The sequence below is a fragment of the Gymnoscopelus braueri genome (genome assembly GCF_963280865.1).
Source record: "Gymnoscopelus braueri genome assembly, chromosome: 2".
Lineage (NCBI taxonomy): Eukaryota > Metazoa > Chordata > Actinopteri > Myctophiformes > Myctophidae > Gymnoscopelus > Gymnoscopelus braueri.
Window position 1 is genome coordinate 980,109 of NC_137604.1, and position 15,412 is coordinate 995,520.

Consider the following 15,412-nt stretch of genomic DNA (forward strand, 5'->3'; position numbering starts at 1 on the left):
TATACTCTATAGTATGATGGAGCCTGGAGGAAAGGTTCTACTGCTGGAGGCTGTAGGAACAACCCCTGTAAGTATTTATACTCTATAGTATTTATACTCTATAGTATTTATACTCTATAGTATTTATACTCTATAGTATCTATAGTATTTATACTCTATAGTATTTATACTCTATAGTATTTATAGTATTTATACTCTATAGTATTTATACTCTATAGTATTTATACTCTACAGTATTTATACTCAATAGTATTTATACTCTATAGTATTTATACTCAATAGTATTTATACTCTATAGTATTTATACTCAATAGTATTTATACTCTATAGTATGGTGGAGCCTGGAGGAGAGGCTGTGAGAACAACAAGTATTTATACTCATTTATACTGTAATGTAACAATGTTTCACCATTCTTACAAGACAAGTTGTACCTCGTTGTCAAGGTGACGAATCAGGCTTTACAACGATATACAATACAATACAAGGGGTGCCGCTGGCCTAGCGGTCCAGGCGCACACCACATACGCTGGGGTCGCGGGTTCGAGTCCCGTTCCCGACAACCTTGCTGTATGTCTCTCCCCCATCTCTCTCCCCATTTCCTGTCAGCAAATAAAGGCATAAAAGCCCTAAAAAATATCAAAAACAATACCAATTGATATTATTGTCTGTCTGCCTGTCTGTCTGTCTCTCTGTCTCTCTGTCTGTCTGTCTGTCTCTCTGTCTGTCTGTCTCTCCACACAGACACGTTCTTCATGAACCCTCAGTTTGTCATTAAGTTGGATGAGGAGGATGACGATCCAGAGGATAACGAGGTTGGATGCAGCTTCGTGGTCGGTTTGATCCAGAAGAACCGCCGACGTCTGAGGAAGTCTGGAGAAGATATGCATACTGTGGGCTTTGCTATCTATGAGGTAAACTATAGATCTATCTATATATCTATTTAACTATTTAACTAACTATCTAAACTAGTCTGGAGAAGATATGCATACTGTGGGCTTTGCTATCTATGAGGTAAACTATAGATCTATTTATATATCTATTTAACTCACTAACTATCTATCTATCTATCTATTTAACTAACTAACTAAACTAGTCTGGAGAAGATATGCATACTGTGGGCTTTGCTATCTACGAGGTAAACTATAGATCTATTTATATATCTATTTAACTCACTAACTATCTATCTATCTGTCTATTTAACTAACTAACTAAACTAGTCTGGAGAAGATATGCATACTGTGGGCTTTGCTATCTACGAGGTCACTTAACTATATATCTATCTATATATCTATATATCTATATATCTATATATCTATCTAACTATTTAACTAACTATCTAAACTAGTCTGGAGAAGATATGCATTCTGTGGGCTTTGCTATCTACGAGGTCACTTAACTATATATCTATCTATATATCTATATATCTATATATCTATCTAACTATTTAACTAACTATCTAAACTAGTCTGGAGAAGATATGCATACTGTGGGCTTTGCTATCTACGAGGTCACTTAACTATATATCTATCTATATATCTATATATCTATATATCTATCTAACTATTTAACTAACTATCTAAACTAGTCTGGAGAAGATATGCATTCTGTGGGCTTTGCTATCTACGAGGTCACTTAACTATATATCTATCTATATATCTATATATCTATATATCTATCTAACTATTTAACTAACTATCTAAACTAGTCTGGAGAAGATATGCATTCTGTGGGCTTTGCTATCTACGAGCCGAGGTAAACTATATATCTATTTATCTATATATCCATCTATCTATTTATCTATTTAACTAACTAACTAACTAAACTAGTTTGAAGAAGACATTCATACTGTGGGCTTCACTTAGCCTGGTACCCCCTCCCCCCCCCTCTGGAAATCTCATTTGTATCAGATTTCAGTCAGTCTGACATGAAAGGCTGGAACATTAAACTGATTTTATTTGTTTTTGTTTTTCTTCTGTCCGTTGTTCTAGGTTCCATCACAGGTACGTGAAGACACACACACACACACACACACACACACACACACACACACACACACACACACACACTCACACTCACACTCACACTCACACTCACACTCACACTCACACTCACACACACACACACACACACACACACACACACACACGCACACGCACGCGCGCGCGCGCACGCTATGCTAACTTTAAGATATAATATAATATTATAATGAGTATTAGTGAGGACCAATTATATGAAGATAAGGTTGAAAATGGGTGAAGTGGTCCTTTAAGAGGTCAGAGGTCAGATGGGTTTGACTGACGCCCGTCGCCCAAGAGGGAAATAGCAAGAGTCACATTCTCCGCTTTACTTCCCGTTTCTGTGTGACGTAGGAGGACGCCTTTTTAGGAGACAGGAAGCAGGTTGGAGTCTATTGATTCCAATGGAAGAGTGAACGTGAACACAGCTTCTGAACCATTCCTTAGCTCCATGGTCACTGAACTAAATATTGGACCCGATCGTCACAAGACACACAATATGTACAAGATTTTCATACTAAAATGGCTTTTTTTAGAGACACAAATGAGGGGAAAATCAACTTTGTTATCGACTTTTCTCTATCCCAGCAACACTCTCTCACGAGATTTGGGAAGATATCTGAAGAGTCCATCTGCAGTCTGACGGACGAGACATAGAGGGCTCTGTCCCTTATTTTAACTCTATGCTCTGTCCCTTATTTTAACTCTATGCTCTGTCCCTTATTTTAACTCTATGCTCTGTCCCTTATTTTAACTATGCTCTGTCCCTTATTTTAACTCTATGCTCTGTCCCTTATTTTAACTCTATGCTCTGTCCCTTATTTTAACTCTATGCTCTGTCCCTTATTTTAACTCTATGCTCTGTCCCTTATTTTAACTCTATGCTCTGTCCCCATAAGATGTTCTAAAAACGGATTAACTGAGATTATATATGTGAATGTAGTACGTGAAAATCATTATGGACATATTAAAAATGTAATAGAATGTGTGTTCCAATGCTATATATATATATATATATATATATATATATATATATATATATATATATATATGGTTAACATTGAGCAGAAACTAGCATAAGACTGAATAATACAATAATAATACACACACAATTTCATAGGTTTCTTAAAAGCATCTTTGCCAATAACAGTTTACTTTCAAACATGTAAAGCATTTATTTTCTTTAATGAAGAAAATACACAAATACACATCCATATGACGTTGTCAGCCAGGGAGAGGGGAGGGGGAGGGTGGTGGGATGGTCGGGGGAGAAGAAAACCACGCCTACTTAGGAGACCGTTTGTAGGATTTGTGTACTTTTTCGCCTCTAGTGGCTCCAATGGAGAATGTGTATCTTGCTAAATTAACAATCTTTGCTGACGCTCTGTGTCTAATGATTGTTCCCCGCTGTGCTGTGATTGGCTGGTGGTCCCGTGATGTGATTGGCTGGTGGTCCCATCAGTTCCACGGTCAGAGGGAGGTCCATCTGGACAAGAACTTCTTCCTGACTCACGCCCAGACGGCCAGATCTGAGACCTTCATCAACCTGAGAGAGGTACCTGTCTGTCTGTCTGTCTGTCTGTCTGTCTGTCTGTCTGTCTGTCTGTCTGTCTGTCTGTCTGTCTGTCTGTCTGTCTGTCTGTCTGTCTGTCTGTCTGTCTGTCTGTCTGCAGCGTCGGTGGAGAGAGAGAGAAGCGTATAGTAGTCAAACAGCAAACAAACTGTTAACTTCTATATTAATAGTTAAAGAGTTACCAACAGTCAGAGAGGGTTATATAATAATCTTAAATTAGATTAGTTTAGTGATAGTGCAGAGGATATATTTTCAACACAAATGTGTACATTGTCTCGTTATTTAACATCAAAGTAACAAGCACTCGTTACTCGAGTGCAACCGACGGCCGCTTTGAACAAGCAAGCCTGTGTATGTAACCACAGAGAAATGTCCTGTTGTCCTAGAATGTGTTCTGTAGTTCTGTAACCACAGAGAAATGTCCTGTTGTCCTAGAATGTGTTCTATAGTTCTGTAACCACAGAGAAATGTCCTGTTGTCCTAGAATGTGTTCTGTAGTTCTGTAACCACAGAGAAATGTCCTGTTGTCCTAGAATGTGTTCTATAGTTCTGTAACCACAGAGAAATGTCCTGTTGTCCTAGAATGTGTTCTGTAGTTCTGTAACCACAGAGAAATGTCCTGTTGTCCTAGAATGTGTTCTATAGTTCTGTAACCACAGAGAAATGTCCTGTTGTCCTAGAATGTGTTCTATAGTTCTGTAACCACAGAGAAATGTCCTGTTGTCCTAGAATGTGTTCTGTAGTTCTGTAACCACAGAGAAATGTCCTGTTGTCCTAGAATGTGTTCTATAGTTCTGTAACCACAGAGAAATGTCCTGTTGTCCTAGAATGTGTTCTATAGTTCTGTAACCACAGAGAAATGTCCTGTTGTCATAGAATGTGTTCTATAGTTCTGTAACCACAGAGAAATGTCCTGTTGTCCTAGAATGTGTTCTATAGTTCTGTAACCACAGAGAAATCAACTCTCAGCTGGTCTTTAATGTCCTGTTGTCCTAGAATGTGTTCTATAGTTCTGTAGTGCCTAGCTCACATGTCTGTGCCTGGCTCTCAGCACTGGCCCCCTGCTAAACTTTAATCCATGTATTTATTCTATAAATATTTTTCATCACAGTAGGGTTAGTGTGGAGGGGTGTTAACCATCAACTTTCACCAATTAAAATACAAATAATCAGCAATGAGCTCAATATAAATATGATATATCGGCCGATATGACCCTGCAAATAATCGGAGATCGGATATCGGTCATAATTCCATAATCAAATCTAATTCATATTAATATATTATTGTCTCCGCCAGGCCGAAGGCATGGAGAGTATGTTTTACCCTCCGTGTGTGTGTCCGTCTCAGCCAAGCTAACATTGGTCAAGCTTCACGTGACATCACAATATGTAATATAAATAGGTAAGACAGGATTAATCAGGAACAGTACTCGCCTGGCGGAGACCTGTGCTCCGAGGAGCACATTTTCTAGTATTAATATATGTTATAGGTGAGTTCTAGGTTCAAGCTGCCTCCAGGTGAATATCTCATCATTCATTATTATAGTATTAATATTCATATATTCATATATTATATTAATATATGTTATAGGTCAGTTCTAGGTTCAAGCTTCCTCCAGGTGAATACCTCATCGTTCATTATTATAGTATTAATATTCATATATTCATATATTATATTAATATATGTTATAGGTGAGTTCTAGGTTCAAGCTTCCTCCAGGTGAATACCTCATCATTCATTATTATAGTATTAATATTCATATATTCATATATTATATTAATATATGTTATAGGTGAGTTCTAGGTTCAAGCTGCCTCCAGGTGAATACCTCATCATTCATTATTATAGTATTAATATTCATATATTCATATATTATATTAATATATGTTATAGGTCAGTTCTAGGTTCAAGCTTCCTCCAGGTGAATACCTCATCATTCATTATTATAGTATTAATATTCATATATTCATATATTATATTAATATATGTTATAGGTCAGTTCTAGGTTCAAGCTTCCTCCAGGTGAATACCTCATCATTCCGTCTACCTTTGAGCCTCACCTGAACGGAGACTTCTGTATCCGAGTGTTTTCTGAGAAACAGACGGAGACACTGTGAGTACGCACGCACGCACGCACGCACGCACGCACGCACGCACGCACGCACGCACGCACGCACGCACGCACGCACGCACGCACGCACGCACGCACGCACGCACGCACGCACGCACGCACGCACGCACGCACGCACGCACGCACACACACACACACACACACACACACACACACACACACACACACTAATGTGTCTACAGTGTCAGATAATAAACTCATCTCTTCTCTTCTGTTTAGACCCTGTGACGACCCCGTGACCTGTGAGCTGGAGGATGTAAGTATTGTTATAATAATGACATCATCCTTTATGATGACGTCATCCTTTATGATGATGTCATTTAATACATGAACATTAGGACACTGTGGATGTGAACAAGGGGAAGTCTTTTATGATGATTTAACTCATTGAGTGCCCAAATTATTATTATCTATTTCTGTCCATTACGATTTTTATTATTTAATTTTTTCAAAGTAAAAGAAAAGTGCTTAGGAAGCGAGATACAGCCTTTTTCAGTTATAAGTTAAACAAGGAGTGGATGGAGCTGCAAATCTTCAGATAATGATGTCTTGGGTTCCAAAAAAAAACAAGTGTTTTTTTCAAAAACACATGAAACACGTTAATGGCACGTTGCACCATAGCTCTAAAACACGTGAAACACGTTAATGGCACGTTGCACCATAGCTCTAAAACACATGAAACACGTTAATGGCACGTTGCACCATAGCTCTAAAACACGTGAAACACGTTAATGGCACGTTGCACCATAGCTCTAAAACACGTGAAACACGTTAATGGCACGTTGCACCATAGCGCTAAAACACGTGAAACACGTTAATGGCACGTTGCACCATAGCTCTAAAACACATGAAACACGTTAATGGCACGTTGCACCATAGCGGTAAAACACGTGAAACACGTTAATGGCACGTTGCACCATAGCGGTAAAACACGTGAAACACGTTAATGGCACGTTGCACCATAGCTCTAAAACACGTGAAACACGTTAATGGCACGTTGCACCATAGCTCTAAAACACGTGAAACACGTTAATGGCACGTTGCACCATAGCTCTAAAACACGTGAAACACGTTAATGGCACGTTGCACCATAGCGCTAAAACACGTGAAACACGTTAATGGCACGTTGCACCATAGCTCTAAAACACGTGAAACACGTTAATGGCACGTTGCACCATAGCTCTAAAACACGTGAAACACGTTAATGGCACGTTGCACCATAGCTCTAAAACACGTGAAACACGTTAATGGCACGTTGCACCATAGCTCTAAAACACATGAAACACGTTAATGGCACGTTGCACCATAGCTCTAAAACACGTGAAACACGTTAATGGCACGTTGCACCATAGCGGTAAAACACGTGAAACACGTTAATGGCACGTTGCACCATAGCGCTAAAACACGTGAAACACGTTAATGGCACGTTGCACCATAGCTCTAAAACACGTGAAACACGTTAATGGCACGTTGCACCATAGCGGTAAAACACGTGAAACACGTTAATGGCACGTTGCACCATAGCGCTAAAACACGTGAAACACGTTAATGGCACGTTGCACCATAGCTCTAAAACACGTGAAACACGTTAATGGCACGTTGCACCATAGCTCTAAAACACGTGAAACACGTTAATGGCACGTTGCACCATAGCTCTAAAACACGTGAAACACGTTAATGGCACGTTGCACCATAGCTCTAAAACACGTGAAACACGTTAATGGCACGTTGCACCATAGCTCTAAAACACGTGAAACACGTTAATGGCACGTTGCACCATAGCGCTAAAACACGTGAAACACGTTAATGGCACGTTGCACCATAGCTCTAAAACACGTGAAACACGTTAATGGCACGTTGCACCATAGCTCTAAAACACGTGAAACACGTTAATGGCACGTTGCACCATAGCTCTAAAACACATGAAACACGTTAATGGCACGTTGCACCATAGCGCTAAAACACGTGAAACACGTTAATGGCACGTTGCACCATAGCGCTAAAACACGTGAAACACGTTAATGGCACGTTGCACCATAGCGCTAAAACACGTGAAACACGTTAATGGCACGTTGCACCATAGCTCTAAAACACGTGAAACACGTTAATGGCACGTTGCACCATAGCTCTAAAACACGTGAAACACGTTAATGGCACGTTGCACCATAGCTCTAAAACACATGAAACACGTTAATGGCACGTTGCACCATAGCTCTAAAACACGTGAAACACGTTAATGGCACGTTGCACCATAGCGCTAAAACACGTGAAACACGTTAATGGCACGTTGCACCATAGCTCTAAAACACATGAAACACGTTAATGGCACGTTGCACCATAGCTCTAAAACACGTGAAACACGTTAATGGCACGTTGCACCATAGCGCTAAAACACGTGAAACACGTTAATGGCACGTTGCACCATAGCTCTAAAACACGTGAAACACGTTAATGGCACGTTGCACCATAGCTCTAAAACACGTGAAACACGTTAATGGCACGTTGCACCATAGCTCTAAAACACGTGAAACACGTTAATGGCACGTTGCACCATAGCGCTAAAACACGTGAAACACGTTAATGGCACGTTGCACCATAGCTCTAAAACACGTGAAACACGTTAATGGCACGTTGCACCATAGCTCTAAAACACATGAAACACGTTAATGGCACGTTGCACCATAGCGCTAAAACACGTGAAACACGTTAATGGCACGTTGCACCATAGCGCTAAAACACGTGAAACACGTTAATGGCACGTTGCACCATAGCGCTAAAACACGTGAAACACGTTAATGGCACGTTGCACCATAGCTCTAAAACACGTGAAACACGTTAATGGCACGTTGCACCATAGCTCTAAAACACGTGAAACACGTTAATGGCACGTTGCACCATAGCTCTAAAACACATGAAACACGTTAATGGCACGTTGCACCATAGCTCTAAAACACATGAAACACGTTAATGGCACGTTGCACCATAGCGCTAAAACACGTGAAACACGTTAATGGCACGTTGCACCATAGCTCTAAAACACGTGAAACACGTTAATGGCACGTTGCACCATAGCGCTAAAACACGTGAAACACGTTAATGGCACGTTGCACCATAGCGCTAAAACACGTGAAACACGTTAATGGCACGTTGCACCATAGCTCTAAAACACGTGAAACACGTTAATGGCACGTTGCACCATAGCTCTAAAACACGTGAAACACGTTAATGGCACGTTGCACCATAGCTCTAAAACACATGAAACACGTTAATGGCACGTTGCACCATAGCTCTAAAACACATGAAACACGTTAATGGCACGTTGCACCATAGCGCTAAAACACGTGAAACACGTTAATGGCACGTTGCACCATAGCTCTAAAACACGTGAAACACGTTAATGGCACGTTGCACCATAGCTCTAAAACACGTGAAACACGTTAATGGCACGTTGCACCATAGCTCTAAAACACGTGAAACACGTTAATGGCACGTTGCACCATAGCTCTAAAACACGTGAAACACGTTAATGGCACGTTGCACCATAGCTCTAAAACACGTGAAACACGTTAATGGCACGTTGCACCATAGCTCTAAAACACGTGAAACACGTTAATGGCACGTTGCACCATAGCTCTAAAACACGTGAAACACGTTAATGGCACGTTGCACCATAGCTCTAAAACACGTGAAACACGTTAATGGCACGTTGCACCATAGCTCTAAAACACGTGAAACACGTTAATGGCACGTTGCACCATAGCGGTAAAACACGTGAAACACGTTAATGGCACGTTGCACCATAGCTCTAAAACACGTGAAACACGTTAATGGCACGTTGCACCATAGCTCTAAAACACGTGAAACACGTTAATGGCACGTTGCACCATAGCTCTAAAACACGTGAAACACGTTAATGGCACGTTGCACCATAGCGCTAAAACACGTGAAACACGTTAATGGCACGTTGCACCATAGCGCTAAAACACGTGAAACACGTTAATGGCACGTTGCACCATAGCTCTAAAACACATGAAACACGTTAATGGCACGTTGCACCATAGCTCTAAAACACGTGAAACACGTTAATGGCACGTTGCACCATAGCTCTAAAACACATGAAACACGTTAATGGCACGTTGCACCATAGCGCTAAAACACGTGAAACACGTTAATGGCACGTTGCACCATAGCTCTAAAACACGTGAAACACGTTAATGGCACGTTGCACCATAGCTCTAAAACACGTGAAACACGTTAATGGCACGTTGCACCATAGCTCTAAAACACATGAAACACGTTAATGGCACGTTGCACCATAGCTCTAAAACACATGAAACACGTTAATGGCACGTTGCACCATAGCTCTAAAACACGTGAAACACGTTAATGGCACGTTGCACCATAGCTCTAAAACACATGAAACACGTTAATGGCACGTTGCACCATAGCTCTAAAACACGTGAAACACGTTAATGGCACGTTGCACCATAGCTCTAAAACACGTGAAACACGTTAATGGCACGTTGCACCATAGCGGTAAAACACGTGAAACACGTTAATGGCACGTTGCACCATAGCGGTAAAACACGTGAAACACGTTAATGGCACGTTGCACCATAGCGCTAAAACACGTGAAACACGTTAATGGCACGTTGCACCATAGCTCTAAAACACATGAAACACGTTAATGGCACGTTGCACCATAGCTCTAAAACACGTGAAACACGTTAATGGCACGTTGCACCATAGCGCTAAAACACGTGAAACACGTTAATGGCACGTTGCACCATAGCGGTAAAACACGTGAAACACGTTAATGGCACGTTGCACCATAGCGCTAAAACACGTGAAACACGTTAATGGCACGTTGCACCATAGCTCTAAAACACGTGAAACACGTTAATGGCACGTTGCACCATAGCTCTAAAACACGTGAAACACGTTAATGGCACGTTGCACCATAGCTCTAAAACACGTGAAACACGTTAATGGCACGTTGCACCATAGCGGTAAAACACGTGAAACACGTTAATGGCACGTTGCACCATAGCGCTAAAACACGTGAAACACGTTAATGGCACGTTGCACCATAGCGCTAAAACACGTGAAACACGTTAATGGCACGTTGCACCATAGCTCTAAAACACATGAAACACGTTAATGGCACGTTGCACCATAGCTCTAAAACACGTGAAACACGTTAATGGCACGTTGCACCATAGCTCTAAAACACATGAAACACGTTAATGGCACGTTGCACCATAGCTCTAAAACACGTGAAACACGTTAATGGCACGTTGCACCATAGCTCTAAAACACGTGAAACACGTTAATGGCACGTTGCACCATAGCTCTAAAACACGTGAAACACGTTAATGGCACGTTGCACCATAGCTCTAAAACACGTGAAACACGTTAATGGCACGTTGCACCATAGCGCTAAAACACGTGAAACACGTTAATGGCACGTTGCACCATAGCGCTAAAACACATGAAACACGTTAATGGCACGTTGCACCATAGCGCTAAAACACGTGAAACACGTTAATGGCACGTTGCACCATAGCTCTAAAACACATGAAACACGTTAATGGCACGTTGCACCATAGCGCTAAAACACGTGAAACACGTTAATGGCACGTTGCACCATAGCTCTAAAACACGTGAAACACGTTAATGGCACGTTGCACCATAGCGGTAAAACACGTGAAACACGTTAATGGCACGTTGCACCATAGCGGTAAAACACGTGAAACACGTTAATGGCACGTTGCACCATAGCTCTAAAACACGTGAAACACGTTAATGGCACGTTGCACCATAGCTCTAAAACACGTGAAACACGTTAATGGCACGTTGCACCATAGCTCTAAAACACGTGAAACACGTTAATGGCACGTTGCACCATAGCTCTAAAACACGTGAAACACGTTAATGGCACGTTGCACCATAGCTCTAAAACACGTGAAACACGTTAATGGCACGTTGCACCATAGCGCTAAAACACGTGAAACACGTTAATGGCACGTTGCACCATAGCTCTAAAACACGTGAAACACGTTAATGGCAACGTTGCACCATAGCGGTAAATCGGAAACACGTTAATGGCACGTTGCACCATAGCTCTAAAACACGTGAAACACGTTAATGGCACGTTGCACCATAGCGGTAAAACACGTGAAACACGTTAATGGCACGTTGCACCATAGCGCTAAAACACGTGAAACACGTTAATGGCACGTTGCACCATAGCGGTAAAACACGTGAAACACGTTAATGGCACGTTGCACCATAGCTCTAAAACACGTGAAACACGTTAATGGCACGTTGCACCATAGCTCTAAAACACATGAAACACGTTAATGGCACGTTGCACCATAGCTCTAAAACACGTGAAACACGTTAATGGCACGTTGCACCATAGCGCTAAAACACGTGAAACACGTTAATGGCACGTTGCACCATAGCTCTAAAACACATGAAACACGTTAATGGCACGTTGCACCATAGCGCTAAAACACGTGAAACACGTTAATGGCACGTTGCACCATAGCGCTAAAACACGTGAAACACGTTAATGGCACGTTGCACCATAGCTCTAAAACACATGAAACACGTTAATGGCACGTTGCACCATAGCGCTAAAACACGTGAAACACGTTAATGGCACGTTGCACCATAGCTGGTAAAACACGTGAAACACGTTAATGGCACGTTGCACCATAGCTCTAAACACGTGAAACACGTTAATGGCACGTTGCACCATAGCTCTTAAACACGTGAAAACACGTTAATGGCACGTTTGCACCATAGCTCTAAAACACGTGAAACACGTTAATGGCACGTTGCACCATAGCGCTAAAACACGTGAAACACGTTAATGGCACGTTGCACCATAGCTCTAAAACACGTGAAACACGTTAATGGCACGTTGCACCATAGCTCTAAAACACGTGAAACACGTTAATGGCACGTTGCACCATAGCTCTAAAACACGTGAAACACGTTAATGGCACGTTGCACCATAGCGCTAAAACACGTGAAACACGTTAATGGCACGTTGCACCATAGCGCTAAAACACATGAAACACGTTAATGGCACGTTGCACCATAGCGCTAAAACACGTGAAACACGTTAATGGCACGTTGCACCATAGCTCTAAAACACGTGAAACACGTTAATGGCACGTTGCACCATAGCGGTAAAACACGTGAAACACGTTAATGGCACGTTGCACCATAGCTCTAAAACACGTGAAACACGTTAATGGCACGTTGCACCATAGCTCTAAAACACGTGAAACACGTTAATGGCACGTTGCACCATAGCGCTAAAACACGTGAAACACGTTAATGGCACGTTGCACCATAGCTCTAAAACACGTGAAACACGTTAATGGCACGTTGCACCATAGCTCTAAAACACGTGAAACACGTTAATGGCACGTTGCACCATAGCTCTAAAACACATGAAACACGTTAATGGCACGTTGCACCATAGCGCTAAAACACGTGAAACACGTTAATGGCACGTTGCACCATAGCGCTAAAACACGTGAAACACGTTAATGGCACGTTGCACCATAGCGCTAAAACACGTGAAACACGTTAATGGCACGTTGCACCATAGCTCTAAAACACGTGAAACACGTTAATGGCACGTTGCACCATAGCTCTAAAACACGTGAAACACGTTAATGGCACGTTGCACCATAGCTCTAAAACACGTGAAACACGTTAATGGCACGTTGCACCATAGCTCTAAAACACATGAAACACGTTAATGGCACGTTGCACCATAGCTCTAAAACACGTGAAACACGTTAATGGCACGTTGCACCATAGCGCTAAAACACGTGAAACACGTTAATGGCACGTTGCACCATAGCTCTAAAACACGTGAAACACGTTAATGGCACGTTGCACCATAGCTCTAAAACACGTGAAACACGTTAATGGCACGTTGCACCATAGCTCTAAAACACGTGAAACACGTTAATGGCACGTTGCACCATAGCTCTAAAACACGTGAAACACGTTAATGGCACGTTGCACCATAGCTCTAAAACACGTGAAACACGTTAATGGCACGTTGCACCATAGCGGTAAAACACGTGAAACACGTTAATGGCACGTTGCACCATAGCTCTAAAACACGTGAAACACGTTAATGGCACGTTGCACCATAGCTCTAAAACACGTGAAACACGTTAATGGCACGTTGCACCATAGCTCTAAAACACGTGAAACACGTTAATGGCACGTTGCACCATAGCTCTAAAACACATGAAACACGTTAATGGCACGTTGCACCATAGCTCTAAAACACGTGAAACACGTTAATGGCACGTTGCACCATAGCGCTAAAACACGTGAAACACGTTAATGGCACGTTGCACCATAGCTCTAAAACACGTGAAACACGTTAATGGCACGTTGCACCATAGCTCTAAAACACGTGAAACACGTTAATGGCACGTTGCACCATAGCTCTAAAACACGTGAAACACGTTAATGGCACGTTGCACCATAGCTCTAAAACACGTGAAACACGTTAATGGCACGTTGCACCATAGCTCTAAAACACGTGAAACACGTTAATGGCACGTTGCACCATAGCTCTAAAACACGTGAAACACGTTAATGGCACGTTGCACCATAGCGGTAAAACACGTGAAACACGTTAATGGCACGTTGCACCATAGCTCTAAAACACGTGAAACACGTTAATGGCACGTTGCACCATAGCTCTAAAACACGTGAAACACGTTAATGGCACGTTGCACCATAGCTCTAAAACACGTGAAACACGTTAATGGCACGTTGCACCATAGCTCTAAAACACATGAAACACGTTAATGGCACGTTGCACCATAGCTCTAAAACACGTGAAACACGTTAATGGCACGTTGCACCATAGCGCTAAAACACGTGAAACACGTTAATGGCACGTTGCACCATAGCTCTAAAACACGTGAAACACGTTAATGGCACGTTGCACCATAGCTCTAAAACACGTGAAACACGTTAATGGCACGTTGCACCATAGCTCTAAAACACGTGAAACACGTTAATGGCACGTTGCACCATAGCTCTAAAACACGTGAAACACGTTAATGGCACGTTGCACCATAGCTCTAAAACACGTGAAACACGTTAATGGCACGTTGCACCATAGCGGTAAAACACGTGAAACACGTTAATGGCACGTTGCACCATAGCTCTAAAACACGTGAAACACGTTAATGGCACGTTGCACCATAGCTCTAAAACACGTGAAACACGTTAATGGCACGTTGCACCATAGCGCTAAAACACGTGAAACACGTTAATGGCACGTTGCACCATAGCGCTAAAACACGTGAAACACGTTAATGGCACGTTGCACCATAGCTCTAAAACACATGAAACACGTTAATGGCACGTTGCACCATAGCTCTAAAACACGTGAAACACGTTAATGGCACGTTGCACCATAGCTCTAAAACACATGAAACACGTTAATGGCACGTTGCACCATAGCGCTAAAACACGTGAAACACGTTAATGGCACGTTGCACCATAGCTCTAAAACACGTGAAACACGTTAATGGCACGTTGCACCATAGCTCTAAAACACGTGAAACACGTTAATGGCACGTTGCACCATAGCTCTAAAACACATGAAACACGTTAATGGCACGTTGCACCAT

The 15,412-nt window shown here is 41.9% G+C and overlaps 1 protein-coding gene across 4 annotated transcripts in view; it reads left to right on the top strand.

Annotated features, from left to right (window-relative positions):
* LOC308077834 (calpain-2 catalytic subunit-like) overlaps window positions 1–15,412 on the top strand; it is a 61,244-nt gene that overhangs the window by 31,975 nt on the left and 13,857 nt on the right. For 3 of the 4 annotated variants that reach the window (XM_080418802.1, XM_080418799.1, XM_080418800.1), the window contains 5 exons: window positions 743–912; window positions 1,990–2,001; window positions 3,479–3,571; window positions 5,584–5,702; window positions 5,940–5,976. In XM_080418802.1, the coding sequence (XP_080274928.1) occupies window positions 743–912; window positions 1,990–2,001; window positions 3,479–3,571; window positions 5,584–5,702; window positions 5,940–5,976 (431 nt within the window). Of the gene's footprint in view, window positions 1–742; window positions 913–1,989; window positions 2,002–3,478; window positions 3,572–5,381; window positions 5,410–5,583; window positions 5,703–5,939; window positions 5,977–15,412 lie in introns of all 4 variants that reach the window. The other variant, XM_080418801.1, reaches the window with a different exon arrangement.